Source organism: Strix aluco, chromosome 19 (assembly GCF_031877795.1).
Source record: "Strix aluco isolate bStrAlu1 chromosome 19, bStrAlu1.hap1, whole genome shotgun sequence".
NCBI classification, from domain to species: Eukaryota; Metazoa; Chordata; class Aves; order Strigiformes; family Strigidae; genus Strix; species Strix aluco.
In genome coordinates, this window is record NC_133949.1 from 7,161,290 (window position 1) to 7,179,151 (window position 17,862).

The window sequence follows — 17,862 nt, forward strand, 5'->3', positions numbered from 1 at the left end:
ATCTGACATCAATAGAAGTTTGAAGCCTAGCTTCCCGCAATAATCCTCCCTCTGTCTCTCAGCACCACGGTTTGTAGTTGAAGGCATAATACTATCTTGTCGTATCTCTACGATTTCTTAAGCATGAAAGTATCAAAGTAATACCAGGGATAGATTAGCTGACCTCATAAGGTCCATTCCAACTCACTTTATGTAAGATTAGTTATTTTCTACAGTTGGGGAAGAAATAATAATCACCTGCACCACCTCTGGAGACAGGAATGTGAAAGGGAAGATTTCCTTTTCTCAAGGGGCTTAGCATTAAGGCAAATGGAGAATAACTTTCCCCACCCCTCCCATAGCTTCCAACAGATGAGGTTGTCACGATGCATTTTCGTTTGACACGTAGCAATTACAGCAGAAGCTAAAGTCACTCTGGAGGTACTGACAGGATTATAGTGTGTCTTGGACTGCCACAAACTTGTCATCACGACTACAGCTGTCCTGTCTCGTGCTGGCAGACGGCTGCTGCCGCTGCACTGCGGGATATAAAGAGACTTGCCTGCAACACACAGATGCTCAGCTGAGCCAGCAGAGCTTTCAGGGCTGCAATTTTTACTGTGCACCCTCCTCCTGACTGCCTCCCTGCAAGCGCTACTGCAATGCAAACAGCCATTTGGTGTATCTGCAAACTGTGCAGAAGACAGCGTCGTGGGAGGAGAAGACTTGATACCCCCCCAATTACCTACCACAACAGATCTGCATCAGGGAAAACAAGCTCTCTGCCCATTCTCTGTGTCTAGTGGGCTTGTTCTGTACTATCCTAAGGTGTCTGCTTGAATGTGAATTGTAGCTCATTACTGCAAGAGAAAGACAGTTTTCAGCTAAGAATTTAAATGAGCAAGTACAAGAGGAGCACTGGTGCATCTGGGCTCTGAAAGCCACGAACCTAGTTGCAAACACAAGAGAAAATACAGCTAGAATAGCAATAAAGGACGTGAAGCACAAAGCTTGGCACAAGGGTCACTTCGCAGGAGGAATCAGTCAGGGCTTAGACACCACAGGTATGAGATGGAACAAGGCAAATGTGGAGAGTCAAGTTATTTACAGTCTTCAGTTTCACAAAGAAAGATGCAAGACAAACAACAGAAGCAGTTTTGCTTTTGTCAGAAGAAACAAATGGAGACCAGAGGAAGTTGGGAAGAGAAGACAGTAACTGGAATGGGAACATTCATGGTCCATCAGCAAACCCAGATCAGACACAGATGCCTCCAGGAGCTGGTAAGAGAAATGGAAAATGTTTTCCCAGTCACCTCCAAAGTTTCTGCTTATGGACTGCAAGGAAATAAACCTCTCAAAGAAAAGGGATGGCATAAACCCTCAATTTTCTTATTATAAAGTACCTGTACTGCAAGGATATGCAGCCACACATCACTGCACACATAAAGAACAGTTACTCACACTGCAACCTTCCCCAAAACACCACATTTAGCAACCATTCTTGCAGAGCACAAAAGGATCTGTAATTACCAGCTAGCAAAGCTTTTCTTAGCTTTAAGCTACATCTGACAGAACAAAGTCTTGCCAGGCTGTTTCCAGCAGAGAGAAAGGGACCCAGCTGACTGCATTACCCCCCCCTGCAGCCACAGCACAGGGCAAGGTCCCAGGAGGTTGCTCTCGACAGATGACCGCTGAGGGCTGAGCGACCTGGGAACTGATTGCTGGTGCTGTACCTGTGTTTTCTCAGAGGAGAGCCTCATCGCTTCCATGAGCTTCTCCATCTGGTGGCCCTGCTCCAGCGCATTGCGCAGCACATCCTCCGTGCTGACGAGCCGGTGCTGCAGCCGGATCACTTCCGACTCCGACGAGGGGTCGATCAGGGAGTATCGCCGCTGATCCGTTACTGATTTTTCCTTGTCCTTATACAGCAAAGGGAAAATAGGAGCATGTTAGATTAAAGCCAGCAACTACAGAAACTAAGCCAAGTAGAAATCCACAGTAACTCATATAACTACATTTTCATATCAACAGCAGGTGGGGTCAGAGCACAACTCTGAAGGCAATCATATCAAGTGCAATCAACAGCAGCTCCAATTTGTTCCCAGCAGAGTTCAAATAAATTATTCACATTTCAACCACTGGAGGACACTGAAGCACACAGGATTTAAAGGACATTGCTCATTCCTAGATCAGAGAATGTGTAAAACAATGTGGGGTAGCTGACCGATCTTCAGTTTCTCCCACATATTTTAGCCCTATTTAGACATGGATCTAAATCCTGTGGGAACAGAGAAACACTAGAGAAGGACACAGGGACATTTTTGCTGCTTAATGAGGTGCCACTAAGCCAGGCCACAGCTCACAGGGGCTGTCAAGGAAGTTCCCATCAGATGCTCAGTAGCACAAAAGAAAGCATGAAGACTTGGAGCAAGGGTGAAAGGCTAGAACCCCACCACGAACAGCACAGAGCCCTCCAGCCCCCAGGCCAAGGCCAGGAGGGGTTTTGGTGCCCTCACCAGCACAACCAGTTTCTCTCGAAGCCCCTTGATGTCATCTTTGAGCTTCTGCTCCTTCAGCCGCCACTCAGCTTTGTGCACTTCCCGGCTTAGGTCCCTCTCTGGCCCAGGCGAGTGCCGGTTCGCCTCCAGTAACAACGCTCTCAGCTCGTTCAGGCTCCTGAAAGCAGCAGCATGAAAAGGTGAAAACATTTCCAGAGCCCACACATCACTAGAGTCCTGCGACGCTCCCTCCCACCTTTGCTACAGATCCAAGGAAAGGCCAGAGAGCAAAGCTCACCCAACTCCCAGCACTTCGGGGGCTTCAGATCTCCTGTCCTCCCCACTGCGCCAGCTTTAAAGAGTCTGGGACCTGCACCCTATTTCAGAGCGGGGCAGTGCCCAGTTTAGCTGGCTTGTAGATGACTTAAGTCAGCATCTCGCAGCTCCTGGCAAGCAGTGAAAGGGCAGTCCCTTTGATAATTCACAGCCCCTAATTTTAACCAAATTCCCACATGAGCATCTCTAAAGAACAGGAAAGCTGGGGCTGGACTTCAACAATTCAACCTCTATGTTTCTTTTGGTGGTAAATTACAGCACCCTGAACAAACATGAAGACACACAGAGCACCCTGTCTCCAGTTCCATCCTTCAGACCTGCAGACTGACCTTTCCTTCTTGAGCAGCTCCTGGCTAATCAAGACCAGTTGCCCTGAAGCATCATGTGTTTTCTTGGTTAAGGATTCCAGTTCACCTTCCAGCCTCTTCTTTTCTTTTAACGCCGAATCAGCCTTCTTTTCTACCGTTTTGCATTTATTTTCCAAAGCTATGAGAAGCAGAGGACACATGGAGAAGAAAGGTCACTTAGTCCTTTACTTACAGTCCTGATTTTTGCCTTTTCCCAGTTCCTACTCCTAACAGCACAGACCTCGTTAGCTCTGGATCTGGCCCCGTTTAAGGGGAGATCTCAGAAACAACACACCCAGCTCCATTTACTTCTGCCTCTTCCAGCTTTTGACATTCAGTGAGCCCAAACCCTCCCTCACAGGATACAAGTATCTTCTGCAGTCTTTGTGCTCAACTCCTGAAAAGAGATTGAAACTCCTGAACAAATTTTTACCAACGATATTCATTAAAAGACAGTGTCATGTTTTATACCAGCCCATTTTGGCACCTGGGCTCTTGTTTAACACCAGCAGAGAGGACGAGCAGGGAAATACCTAGTTCCCACCAGCACTGGATTAGGGAAACTTACCACTTACTTGGGCCCTTAGAGTTTCAGTCTGGGACACCAGTGATGACACCTCTTTGTCTCTTTTACTCAGCTTGTCTTGAAGGTCTGTGGGAGAGTGAAAAGACAAAAGATTAGAAGCTTGGGAAATGCTCTGTGCAGATCAGGAAGGTATTGAGTGCACAGCACAGGTCACGGTGTGACAGGGACGTGGTGGTGGTACCCTCCATGGGCAGAGAAGCAGCAGGAGACAGATAATGGGTATTTCTCACTGCATCTCACCACCATCCAGGCATCAGGAGGCAGGATACACAGCTGGGAAGCCACATCAGACAGGTTTAAGAAAGCAACCACAAGGAGTGGCGGGAAAAAGGGAATAAAGACGTTAATAAAAACCACAGAAAGGAACTTCCAGCACATTTTTTATGTTGTTACCTCCTACACTGGAAGGCAGAGTCAGTTTTAAAAGACATGTTTTCTGGAACTGATGCATTTCTGCACTCAGAGCTGTAGATCTGAAGTACAGTGCTTTTGTGGCTCAAGTCTTAACTGGTGGGTTTTAGTACATTTCTATATGGCTTCTTCAGTGTGGAAACAACACACACAGACCGAGTGGCCATTTTAAGAGCAGTGGCTGCTGGACCTGGTTTTGCTCTGCCCTTACTAGGCAGGAATTACCTGTCAATCAGCATACAACCTGGTGTAACATATGTGTAATCCTGTACCTGCAAAGACAGCGATGAGGCCAATTGACAGTGCCTAGCTAGCATTGAGGGCAGATGGAAATAGGACAAAACACCTCTCTGAATCCTCAAACAGCTGGAGGCACACTCAAACTAAACCAAGTTTCTGTTGAGTGGAGTTTAAGCCAGTAAAAGTCCTCAGTAACCTCTGTTTAGGCTGCTACGTCTCAGCAGGACTTTAACAAGGGCTTTGCAGAGAACAGACTCCTCAGAGGTGAATAACTGAGAAAAAACTATGCCACCATAAGCCAAATGCCATTCAGAAAGGGAGGTGGCACGTTACTTAGAGATCCCCTTTGTGATCTACACTGATAATGTTTTCTGCTGAAAAAAAAAAACCTGAAGGAAGAATGAGGAAGTATGAGTTTCCTGGGAATAAGCAAGGGAAGATGTGATCTGGAAGCACCTTCAGTATCTTGGAACTGCCCTGAATCCTTCAGACACCCAAAAGCGTATGCCACACACCGTGATGTGAGAGAGACCACCTAGGCCATCCAGGTCTGCTGTTTCTCAGACTAGGGATTACATTTTACCCTCTTTATGAGGGAGACTGAGTACAATTCAGTTTCAAAGATACTTTAAACAAATTTTCCAAGTGCATAAATTCTATGTTTTGTTAAAAGGATGGATTTGATTTATAGTAATCTTAGTAAGAAAGTAACCCCCATTGTTTTAAGCCAGTTACATTAATATCTACTGTTAGTAGTCCTCTCCTATGAACAAATTACATTTAATGTCTGGATTTTACCTGCTGTAAAAATTAGTGATGGGATGGAAGTGTGCCCATTTCCCCAGATCTGTCTCCAACATGCACCATCTGCATGGTGAGCGTGTCACAAGTAAAAACATCCACCCCTGCATACACTCAGTCAGATTAGAAGTAAAAAAGCAGCCATATAATAAATGCCATCCAGCAAAATCTGAGAGATGAAATGGCTTCCTAAGCCCTTCCACACAGCCCTCCCTGCAAGAGCAGAAAGTTAGAGGAAGGGAAGGCAGATGAGTCACTAGACCAGGGTGTTCCAGGAAAAAACGATAAAATGTTATACCTTCCATAGTCTGCTTCATCTTTATCTTTTCTTCTGAAATATCGTTAGTTTCAATCATCTGAAATAAATGTAAAATATGCTATGTAAAACAACCCTTTACCCAAAGATTCAAAGCAAAGTTAACAACTATAAAGCCCCATTCAAAGCAGAAGTGTATCCAGTGCCCAAGTTATGATGTTTTACATCCTTCCCGAGAGGGAAACAAAGGCTTTTGAGGGCCACTTCTACAGCTGGGTACTACTGAAGGCTAACCAGTACCATCTGAGAGTGCCCACACACAACAGGCACCTGTGCACAACAGCGAGATTCACCCAGGAGGGAAGAGAGATCAGGCTTTCCCCACAAGCTCTGGTTCCAGCTTTCACACACTCAGGGTTTGGGCAGAGCGATGGAAGAGCTGCTCTCCTTTGGACCAGTTTTTTGTGGTTAATCATGGCAAATACTCACTTGCAAATGCTCTTTAGCATTCAGCTTGAGACCTATCAGACAACATGTTCCTCAACTTCTGAAGAATCTAACTGCTCAAAGTTATAAAACCAGTAATAAACATTAATAAAATATTACTAGAGAATGAATAAATTAATAAAAATAATAAAAAGCAAATGCTGGTCCATAGAGAGGATTCCACCTTTTCCCCATCGTCTTTTGTCTATACTGCAATGAAAAACCAGAGCTCGTAGCCAGACTTTCCATTGCAGAGGCCAAAATTCAGCCCTTCAAGCCTCTTCACATCCAGCAGCCTTCAGTGGGACCTCAGCACATGCCCCAGATCAAGCAGTTGCTGTGGCCACCACGGCTGAAAGCCCCCATGTCAGTCCCCAAGAGCTTGAGTGGGCTGCAGGATACGTCTCACAGAAGCAGGAGCACACCGAGAGGGAAAATACACTGCCTGATGTACTTTTGGTATGAAAAGACTATTTTTAACTGCTCTTTGGAAGCTCAGTTGTGGTTCTCACTTGAAGGTCTAGGAACGATGGTCACAAGACAGGTTTGTTTGTTTAAAATATTTGGATAGTTAATACTGCAGTCACGTTTAAAAATAGTTTGCTCTGTGATACTCAAAGACTTTCACCCATGCATTTTGTCTCACATCTTTCTGATTTTAATCCACAGATAGTTTAAATAATTATTTTGAGACTCCCTGGTTCTAATCCAGTATCAATATCCCCCAGAGCCCTCTAATTTATCTAAAGGGCTCTGGAACAAGCCTCCAGCTTCTTTTACATTCATTCCTGTTTGAATATTGGCTATAACATGTGACATGTTGTAACAACAACCCACTTCTTCCAGGGCCCTGGGTGTACAGACTGTCTGTAGTAGATGAAACATGTTGAGCAACCCTTGAAACACCATTAACGGTGTAGATTCCTCCTTGGGCTTTTGCCTCTCCTGTCCAGTTCAGTGTGCATTTTTGCAGGCATGAAGCTCTGGCTTGGCCAACAGCAATTCATGGGCTTGACTTTGCTGCCTAGAGGTGCAATCGATATCAGTGAGGCTGTTCACATTGGCAAATTAAACACAGACATTGTATTCACTTCACTGAGCCAAGTTAGCCTGGAACAGTGACTACATCGCTAACGATGAGTATTCTTAAAACGTGCACATTTCACAGCTTATTTTCATTTTCTGCATCCCCCAGGGACAAGTTGTAAGTTTGGATTTTGCATGAGAAATGAGCAAAAACCCAACACAAACAGGGGTCCAGCCTAGAGCCATGAGTAGCAATCTCCCTCCCTCACTCTAGTGCAAAGCCAGCCCCATGTCCCTGTGCCATGCACAAAGGGAGGATGGCATCCCGTGGCAAATAGTAAAAAAAAAAAGGAGGATGACTTAAAGACACGAAGGCCACAGAAAACTGACCTCTTCATATTATTACTGCTCTTATTCTAGACTTCACTGGGAGGCTCAGGACTCATGTTCAATCAGGCATTTTATTTCCCCAGCCTGGTGCCATCCTGACCCTTGCTAGCAGCTCTTCCACTATAATCTTTAAAGTCAACATTTCCCTGTCTCCTGTATATGCTGCAAAGCCTCCCCAGCTGCCTCTGCCACATTGCTGGCACGCACCTCCCACCCAGCCCCACCAGCTCAGCCCCTAACTGAGGCTCTCAGAGCACACTCCATGTGCTGAGCAAGCTATGCACTCTGTCTCAGCACGGGCAATGACTCTTCTTCCACCCTGTCCTCCACCTACCCCTAAAGGGCCTTCTCAGTAATACACTAAGGCTGCTGCAGCTCCTTGGAGGAGAACAGCTGTATTGTAGAAATGATGCTTTTTCAGCTAAGGATGCTGCTTGCTCAGGATGAGAGCCCACCCCTAACAAACCACAGTAGCTCTATTTTGCTGCCACAGCTCTCATGTGCCTTCAAGCCCAGATGTGGCCCACTTGCTTCTCTTGACTCTTATTTCTTCTAATTGTGCCACTGCACTGGCTTTCAAGTGTGGGAAGACACCTTCAGCATGGAGATGCAGTGCAGAAAAAGCACTATCAATGGAAGGTAAAAACATCCAGATACTTTGAGGCATAAAAGCCTCAGAAAACTGCACAAGGTAGCAGCTGAGGGCTACTCCTAGGAAGGGTTACTAACAGTGATGATAAACAAGCAAAACGACCCAGAAGTCATACATTTGCATGCTGAGAAGGATGCAGGGCTTCCATGGACTGCAGCTGGTTCTCTAAGACAAGCACTTTTTCCTGCAATCTGTGGATCTCCTGTTTGCTCTGGGCTTCTGTTTTCTGTAACGTTTCATAGTCCAACATCTTCTTCTCAGCCAAAGAAATCTGCTCTTTCAAGAAAGCTATCGCTTGTGTCTGATCTTTATATTCACCATGAAGTTTCTCCAGTTCATGCACCCTCAGCTCAGCATCTCGACATTTGTCCTTCACATCTTGGAGCTCAAGAAGGTGCTGATTGCTTTTGGTTTCCAGTTGCATTTTCCAGTTGCTGTTGCTTTTTTCCACTTCATCCACAGCCTCCTGCAACTTCAGTTTGAGACTCTCTTTCTCCTTTATATGAACAGCCGTCTCAATGTCATGCTTTGCTTTCAGGTTCTCCAACTCAAGCTGGTGCTCCATCTTTATACTCTCCACCACTGCCTTCAGTTCCACGATCTCCTTGTGCTGGGTGTCGGGGCCTGTGTTCAATGTGGCTTTCAGGTCCTCCAGAGACTTCTGGTGGTCAGAAGCCAACGTGTCCAACTTGGACTTCCAGTTGTCCATGAGCCCCATGTTCTCATTAGTGGCTTGCTGAACTTTATGCTTCAGGTCAACGATTTCCTGTGAGTACTTCTCATTGACAGATTTCAGCTTCTCCATCTCCTGCTGGTACTTCTTTAAAGTCTTCTCATACTTCTCCTTTAGCTGGCTGCTTTCCTTCTGATGCTCCTTGTTGGCAGACAGCAGCTGATCTCGTAGTCGAAGAGCCTCTGACTGCAAGCCGAGGTTATGCTCAGGGGTCTCTGCTTGGTGAGAGCTCCTGAGGCACTGCCGAAGCTCATCCACCTCGCTGCGCCTGAGGCTCAGCTCCTCCTCCAGCTGCAGGATTCTGGACTTCTCTGCTACCGTGGTTAACTGCAACATGACAGAGAAGACAAAGTCAGTCCCCACCGCTCATCGCTGCAGCCTTCCTTTTAGTAAGTGTGCTCCAGTGGAAGTAAATCCAAAGTACATTAGTCAAAGTTCAAGTAAATAGGAAAAGAATACCCAGCACCTTCCAGTCTGAGTACAGTTTTGCACCAGGGTAACCATCTCCGATAACTCTAGCAGTTATGTCTTTGTGCCAATTGCAATTTGTTTTTTCTAATATGAACCTCTTGTTTTCCACAGAAAAACACACATCTTTAAAACAACCCTTGAAATTGGCTAGAGAGCAATAGTGGTTTACGAAAAATAATGTCCTGAAAGGGCATTATATTTCTAGACTAGGCATCTTGCCAGATGATGCACAGAGGAAATGTGACTGCACATGCAGGAATATCACAAGCATTGAAACCAGCGTTAAGCATATCATGTTTCCTTTATTGCTCAGCAATCCTCAGCCTACAGACCTCTCTTCTGCATCATAATTTGTTTACCCTGGTGTAAAAAGGAAAAGGGATTTTTACACATGAGTACATGTTAGAGTTTATTAGCAAAGTAAAAATAACATAGAAGGCTAGAGGATGCAGAACAATAAATCTGGCCATGGTTAACGTTGAGCATAAGGGCTATGGATCAATGTCTTACGATCTGAATGTAACCTAACAGGGCTGAACTACCTGCTACTCACAGGGAGTTCAGGGTGCTGCAGCTATGGATGGAGAAGAAGAGCTTTGACTAGATGAGATATTAGAAAAATGCAGAAGAAGCAAGAAAACCAAGCCAAAACACAAGTGATCAATTCCATTTCATTTCAATTGTCATTTTCCCCATTAACCATCAGCCCCGGAGGCTGGGTGGATTTTATTTCAGATGGGCACAGGGGCATTCAAACCATTCAGCCCTTTTTGAGAACCTCACGTTTGTGTTTTCTACAGTTCTAAAACCCACTGGTGAGAAGCAAACTCACTGTAGCAAGTTTGCTGCTTCCCACACCACATCAGCATGAAAAAGCCCTTTCCACACCTGGCTGCTTTTAGGATCCAGTGCGCTGTTCATCTGGGCAGCCTGTCCCGTTGCAGGCATGGCCATGGATCAGAACTGCTCCACCTGCACTCACCAGTATCTTCCATTTCAGACGTCAGCTCCCACAACTGGAGGAGGGGCAAAGGGAATGCTGATTGCAATGTTATTTCCTATTACAGCCTGGGGGAGCCTCAAGGCAGAATGAATTGTGCACGGTGCAGATATTATTCGGGCATGTTAATTGAAAGATGAATTGTGAAGAGCTCATGTGTCAAATGGTGACATGGGGCAGAGAAGCAAACTCAATCTGAGAAACAAGTCCCCACACAAGAAGCAAAGCTAGAAATTATATCGTACTACTATTTCCAGGAGAGAGAGCAAATAAAATCCAAACAAAAAAAATTGGGGAAGCCTCATTCAAGCCAAAATCAATCAACCCCACAAAAACTAAAAGAAACCCAAAGCAAGGTGTCACGAGCATCAACGCAGGGGGTAAGCGCACTGTTCTGCAGGCAGGGCAAGTGGGGGTCGATTACCCTGGAGTCCTCTAATTCTCTGAGGAGTTTTTCAGCCTGTGCCTTCTCAAACAGCAGGCTCTGCTCGAGCTCCCGTATTCGGGCATGCTCCAACTGCGTCTGAGTCTGGTCATACATAGGGAAAAAAAGAACAGTGGAGATGGGAGAAGGGGAAGGGAGAGAGAGAGAGAAAGAGAGAGAAAGAGGGAAAGAGAAGGCTGCAACATCATCTTCAGTGTACAAGACAAGGAAAGGCAGTTCACAACAGGAGGAGAATAAAGATCCAAACAAGCAGGAAAAAATCCAACCGAACAGAAAATGGTCACTACGGGATTTTACATGGTACTCGTAGTGGCTATTCACAAGAAAAATGGAATTTGGGAAAACATCCCCCTGCATTAGAAAGCTGCTTCAGTGCTTTCCTGCATCAAGACTATACTGAAGACACTTCTTAAAAAGCAAAGCTCCTGCTGCTGCAGACCACCAGTACAAGATCCTTGCACCATGTAAGAGAATGCAAAGACCTTGCAATGATTCTCCACATCCCTCCTCAAGAAGAATCACAAGGTATATTGAAAAGAGTCGGAAGTTCTCATCCGTTTTTGCTCCGAAGACAGCTTGAAACCTGCACTAAGTGGGAAAAAAAGCAGGTCATACTGTATAGAGCATGTTGCTAAAACCAAAATACACTGCACTGAAAGCAAATCAGAGGAAATTTAGATACCAAACCATTATATAAATCAGTTTGATTTAAACCAGTAAACAGGTTTGAACAGGGCTGCTATGAATTTCAAAGTGATTTTTTCACACTAAAACTCTGATAGCCTTGTACGCAAGAAAACAGGACTGGTTTGGTTTTGCTTTTTTCGTTTTTCAGACAGATGATTAAACTAAGTGAAAGAAGTTTATGTAACCAGCTCAAATCCAGGAGCACTGACTTCAAGGCATTGCTTCAGTGCCCTTCACTTTTAAAGTAGAAGTACCATATAACCGCACCTGGTGGCAAACCTCAGGACTCCATAACAACCACTGTAATATCATGTAAAATTTCCCATAAATAAAAGAGAAGAGGCAGTATGGGAAAAATGCATGCAGACTCTGGCCTTCCCGTTTTTTTTCAGCTTACAAAACCAACATTTTTCCTTTGAATTAAACTGGACCTACCAAAAAGCAAACAAACCTGATCAGAACCATTTTTTACCCCCATTTTCTGCCCTTTGTTTTCCATATAATTATTTGCTTCCCCCTCTTTCTATTGGAACCAGTTTTAAGGATTTCCTGCCCTTTCCTACAATAAAGGAAGATTTGGTTAGTTGCATACAAACAATGGGAACTGAAGTTTGTAAAAATCCATGTTTTCTCTTATGGCTTGAAAGGTATTATACATGTATTCACAGATGGTCAAGATCTCAACTGCCAGATATATTCAGTCTACTCCATATTTTATGTGGTCTATTTGACCCCTGAAGGAGGAAAAAAAGATGCGATCTCAAGAACCCAAACATTACCAAACCCCCCAAATAATATCACTTAAGTGCAAAAGTTGGCTGAATGCATCCTAGTAAGAAAAATAAAAAAAAAAAATTAATTTTGTACTGAGTGGCTTCTCCCGCTCTCTGCAAAGCTCAGACTCACATTTCAAGACAGAGCTCCAGGCTTGATTTTATTTACAGGGATAATTATCCCACTGATACCAATGAACGTTCCTCAATTTACACTAGCTCAAAATCCCCGAGTGAAACTTCAGCAACACAAACTTTTGCAATTACCTTAACTGCTGGCAGCACGTCAGAGTTTGGCTACCTAAAGATGCTGACCTATTACAAAACTAATCTGTGAACCTCCCAAAGAAACTCTCTCAAGACTCCTGAGGTTGACATTCAAGTTCCCAGCCAAACTATTGTAGTCCATCTGATATTCTTGCTCAGTATCTAACAATCCTGCTATTTTCCAAGTCTGGAAAAACACATGAAAATAGAAGAGAAAAATAATCAGGGAAGAAATTTAGATCAACTGTTCTATAGTCCTTAAATTTTAGATTTGCATCAAATCCTGTATTATTTCTTATTTCATGCAAATTGATTTGCCTAGCCAATATGACTCAGAGCCTCAAATCCAAAATTTTTCTGCACTTTGAGGAAGTTCAGATCTGAATTTCAGTCTTACTTCTAATTATTAGCCTTAAATTAATATTCACAAATTACAAACTGACTTCCAACGGGTGTTCAAGGCAAGATGCAGGTTCCAGGAGATAAGCATGAGATAATCCTTGAAGAGGTTAATACTTCCTACAAACCATGGTCTTCCACCATAAAAAGCCTTTCTTAAAAGGTTTTGTTTTCCTGCAGTTGCTTTTCACCTTCCAAAGTACTACAGCATCAACATCGCCAACCAGGATCAAAAATAGGCTGAATTCATAGCTACATTTCAAGACTAAATCCACAGCTCCTTCTTTATCAGAGGTGCAAAAACTCAATCCATATGTCCGGATTTCAGGCACATTTGATTTCTTTGGTCAAAGAGCTTCTAGGGATGCTGCCTGCCACACTCAGCACCCGAGAGTCCTGGATTTGTTCAAAACCTACATACTATTGTGAGAAATACCATGGGATTTAGCCTAACCTTCAGCAGAAGCACTACATCCAGGGAACACAGCAGAGAGAATTGTTTCTTACCATCATGTCTGTTACTGGCCGTTAAGTACACGATAAACATTCTCCTCTGAGAGATTTGTCTTTATCGTTCTACTCAGAAGAGGGCTGCTTATGTAAGAGGACTACAAGACCAGAGGAGGGGAGACAACTGTCACTGGGTTTTGCTTTTGGTATTTGGGTGGTTACTGCAGCTCTGGCTAGGGATGCGAAGGGCTGTGCTAGCAGCCACTGGTTGACTTTGTTATGATTTTTGCATGAAGAGTATCCCAAACAACCATTTCCCAGGAAACACACTGCAACATGAAAGAGCACTTATCCCCCTGATTTCCAGTAAGAGATTTTTTTCTTTAAGTGAATTACTTGCTTCTGGAAATCCTGTCTGTCTCCACAACAAAGCAGGAAGGTGAGAATTAACTCCAGTGGGTCAATCATTCAAGTCTGAGCACCCAAATTTGGCAGGACAGAACACAAAAGCTGACCACAGCCAAGCCCTCTGTCAGTGCCTGCGATGTCACTGGTGTTGGACTCATCGGGAACATCCCAGTTCTCTGGATCACAGGAAATCAAGCTGCTCCATGACTCTTTCCTAAGAAGTTATTTGTTCTTCGGTACAGAAGAACATGGAAGTGAGGATGGGACCCTGGTAGCACACAAGAAGCTTGGCCACATTCCCATTGCAAAGCAGCTCCTTCCCAGCCCAAGTGAAAATCAGATCTATCCTCAGTTTGGGGCCTGCAGTCATAGGAGCATTTATGTCACAGCAGCTTATCATCTTGCTAAAGTGGAGTAGCTTTTTAAAAAAAAAAAATCTATCTAAATATACCTGCTAGCTAGCCCTGGTCCCATTGCCATTATTACACAGCCAGGCTTAAACACTTAAAGCTTACATAGGGACAATTTGCTGCTCTCAAAGGGAATGAGGGATGATCAGCCACCCTTCTCTAAAGCACTAAAGGGAAACCTATTATCTAAGCTCAGGAATCAATAGAAACCTGATTTTGCACCCACACACTATGCAGAAACTGCACTTGCTGTCCTTTAGCAAAGGTCCACTATCAGTGCATTGCTGATTTATACCCTAACACATTACTCAGCTTCTGGATAAAGAGGAGAGGTTTATGCCATTGCCTAGTTTTCCCATTTTCCTGGGCTTTTACTGATATGACCAACAGTAAAGCACAGGAGCAAGTCCCTTGACATTTCTGGCTGTTACTAACCTAGCACTCAAGCTAAAGATAAGGGAAAGTCCCTTAATTTACACATCTAGAGCAGAGCCTTGCTTTCACAGAAATATTTTCTTTTCCTTTTTTTCCCCCACAGAAAAGCCTCCCACTCAAGGGCAAGCTCCCAACATCACTTCCGGTTTGCATAATGTTCACTGCAACAGCACTGAGCAACAGCCCTTCCAGCTGAAAGGGTATCCTAGTGTCAACCCCCACGCTGGCGGGCAGAGGACTCCACACAAGGCTACCACAGGTCAAACGATACACGGCATTTCAGCTGGAACAGAACAGCATCTGACAGGGAGATTGTGCATGCCCATTAGCTGCCAATAGCAGGACACTGCAGGGACAGTGACTGAGCAGTCAGTTCATTTCTACAGGGGAGAAACCTAAGTTGAAATGCATTCAGTGAGATTTTAACATGGCTTGGCAACTCATGGCAACATTTAAAGCCAGGCTGGCTACGCGTGATTAATTCTAGGCAGCCCCTAGCATTATTAGTCATTGGGCAACGTACCAAAGAATAATCTTCACAGTTTATACCCTTGTGTTCACAGCAGGTCCAAAGCCATCAGTAAAGATGAAGTATTGTTTAGAGTTGAGCAAAAGGTGGCAGAAATTACTCAAGTGAGGCCCCACATGCACTTCCAGGTTTTAACCCCACATTTTGGTAAGGGTGTTAGGAATTACCTCCAGATCCCCCTTCGTGATGGATTCTTCCTCCACACGGAACTGCAAGTCCTCCACTTTCCTGGGGAGGGGAAGAGACACAAATAGCAATGAAAAACACCCAGATCAGCATCCCAGTTCTAAGCAGCCACTGCACATGGCCCCTCCCTGCACAACTGATGCCTGAGAGGGATACAGACAACCTTTGTATACAAACAGCTCAGCAGAAGATAAACAGCAAGACAGTTAATAAGCAAACTTTCCACATAGCAAACATTTGCCTTCATGCAAGGTACACGCTCACAGACATGCTGTTTCTGCTGTACCACCTCTCAGCAAGCACAACTACCGTTCACTGACACTGGGGTCCTGAAAACACGAAAATCACACTCAGGTTTCACTGGGTTACTTAGATGTAGTTATCCTGCAGCCGAGCACTGGGCAATTCCTGTGCCAAATGCACAGGGTCCATACAAAATATTCCAAGGGAATCAGAACCTCTGCTCCTTGGCAGAGGGTGGGCAATGCTTAATGTTTTCCACAACATGGAAATGGTGAGTTACCCTGCCAGAAAAGCCTTCACCAGAGATTGTATAGGCCAGTCATACATAAATGCATATAAAACCACATGCACAAACGCAGACATGCCTAGGACTCTTTTGCAAAGTCTGAAGAGGAAATCCAGTAACGATAAAAAATAATTCAATTTTCTGGTAAACTCAGTCTTCTTTGTTCTCTTTACTGATTTTAAAAAAGGCAATAATGAGGATGTTGAGCTGGTAGCCAGATGCATGGACTCTGATTCCATTACAGATAAAAATAGCTGTGAATGTACATATCTAACTTCATAAACAAGCTTCCTTGTCTAAACCTCCTCTAATTAGAGCAGGCATCTGTTGATATTTAGGAAAGAACTCAGCTGTCTTGGGTTAAAGGGCCTCCTGGAGCTGGGAAAGTGAGCTGCCTACCAGGAGAGCGGGGAGACTTGTGCACGAAAGAACAATTCATTCTCAGGAGAGACATCATTCAATTGAAATCAACACTGTTTTCAGTTACTTAATACACAGAAATGTCTTTCTATTCCCACTGAAGGAGTTTAATTATATATATGGAGCAATTGGACTCCAAGAATGACAAGCAGATCTTCACTTTTATCCAGAAAGGAAATGTATGCATCATCATATCTACATGGATGGGGCCTGTGGGACGTGGGGAGATGGTGAATCACACTATAGTAAGGCTGTACTCCAGTTTGACTTCCCTTCCTCAGAAGGAACGTCCTTAGAGATGAGCACATCACAAATAGAGTGGAAAGAAGTGGGTCTTTAGCAAAGCCAGGTTGTAGAGAAAGGTTAGGGGTCTGGGATGGCCCAGGCTGCACAGTTCTGTTTCTTATCCAGTACTGTTATTTTATACCATTTCCTTAGCCAACGTCTGAAGGCAAGGCTTTTTCACTGTCCACACCCCTGCCATGAGTTAATCCCACCTTTACTGAGTAATTCCATTTTACACAGTGACACGGCTGAGTTTGGTCAGGGTACTGAATCTCAGAGTAACTGATATTACTGGAGCCCTCCGTTCCTTCAGGCAAATAATGCTGCTTCTCCCTGCTTTGTGTCAGGAACTGAACAACAGGGCAGGTAACTGAAAACTCTCAATAACTTCACTGCCCCACAGGAGACCAAGACTATTTGGCCTTATACTGGCAGCAGTGGATCAACTGTTGGCCACCACTGTACTGTCAGTGCAACATTTGCCATGGTCAAATGCTCCTGGACATGCAAGCAGCCTGTCAAATATTTATCGGGGTCATCACAAAAGTGCCAGCACTGAGTCCTAATCAGGAATAGAAGCTGATGGTGTCTTTTTCTTAAAAAGTGCCACATGCAATTGGCAGGAAAGCATGTCAAATCATGAAACTCATTTTGGCAACAAAACGGAGCTGCCCCTATCCCAAGTATGAGCTGCCCTGGCTGGCTGGTTGTCTTCTGCCTTTCAGTTGCATTGCAACAGCAGGGCAGGTTCAGCTGAGCGTATTCAAAAAACCTGAGACTGCTCACGTCATAAAAATTAGCTCACTGCAACCCCACTGAACGATAATAGCATTGAGTCTCCTCTAGGAGCTGTAAGACATAGGAATGTACAAGACTAATTGGAAATACTTCACTGTCCAGTTGTGATTAGCAGCAGTTTGTCAGCAAATGGGGGCAGTCACAGTACTGGGTGCCCAACCCTAGACAAGAGTCCCATCAGATGTGCAACTGAAGGAAAACACTTCTAAACTTCCCGTTAACTGAAGCAGCACACCCCTTCCCTACATGCAGGCAAACCACAGTGGCCAGGAGAGCAAAACACAGCATATCTGAAGTACTGGGAGACATCCAAAGATGACTCTCTCAGTCGCTTTCTTCTCCTTAGATCCAGTGAATGATGTTCTCAGACAAGAGCCTCATCTCCCCCATGACTTCCCCTCCTCCACACCCATCCACTCCTGTTTTACCTCTTCTCCTCTTCCAGCTGGTTCAACAGCTCAATCTTCTCCTTCTGCATCCCATCCACCAGGGCTCGTGCTCGCTGGAGGTTTCCTTCTGCCTCAGTGACATACTGCAGCAAAAAAAGAGCCCAAGCCACAAAATTTAACAATGTTTGAAGTACAAGAGTTGTTTAAAAAAGGATCAGAACAAGGGAACAGAATGTTTTG

General features: G+C 44.5%; 1 protein-coding gene across 5 annotated transcripts in view; it reads right to left on the reverse strand.

Moving 5' to 3' along the window:
• The window catches only part of CLIP2 (CAP-Gly domain containing linker protein 2), an 80,013-nt gene that overhangs the window by 6,628 nt on the left and 55,523 nt on the right, over positions 1-17,862 (reverse strand). For 4 of the 5 annotated variants that reach the window (XM_074845544.1, XM_074845546.1, XM_074845543.1 and 1 more), the window contains exons 7-15: positions 17,662-17,765; positions 15,183-15,243; positions 10,637-10,741; positions 8,124-9,068; positions 5,497-5,554; positions 3,729-3,812; positions 3,143-3,299; positions 2,496-2,655; positions 1,713-1,898 (exon numbers count right to left, since the gene is read on the reverse strand). In XM_074845544.1, the coding sequence (XP_074701645.1) occupies positions 1,713-1,898; positions 2,496-2,655; positions 3,143-3,299; positions 3,729-3,812; positions 5,497-5,554; positions 8,124-9,068; positions 10,637-10,741; positions 15,183-15,243; positions 17,662-17,765 (1,860 nt within the window). The remainder of the gene's footprint in view (positions 1-1,712; positions 1,899-2,495; positions 2,656-3,142; positions 3,300-3,728; positions 3,813-5,496; positions 5,555-8,123; positions 9,069-10,636; positions 10,742-15,182; positions 15,244-17,661; positions 17,766-17,862) is intronic. The other variant, XM_074845548.1, reaches the window with a different exon arrangement.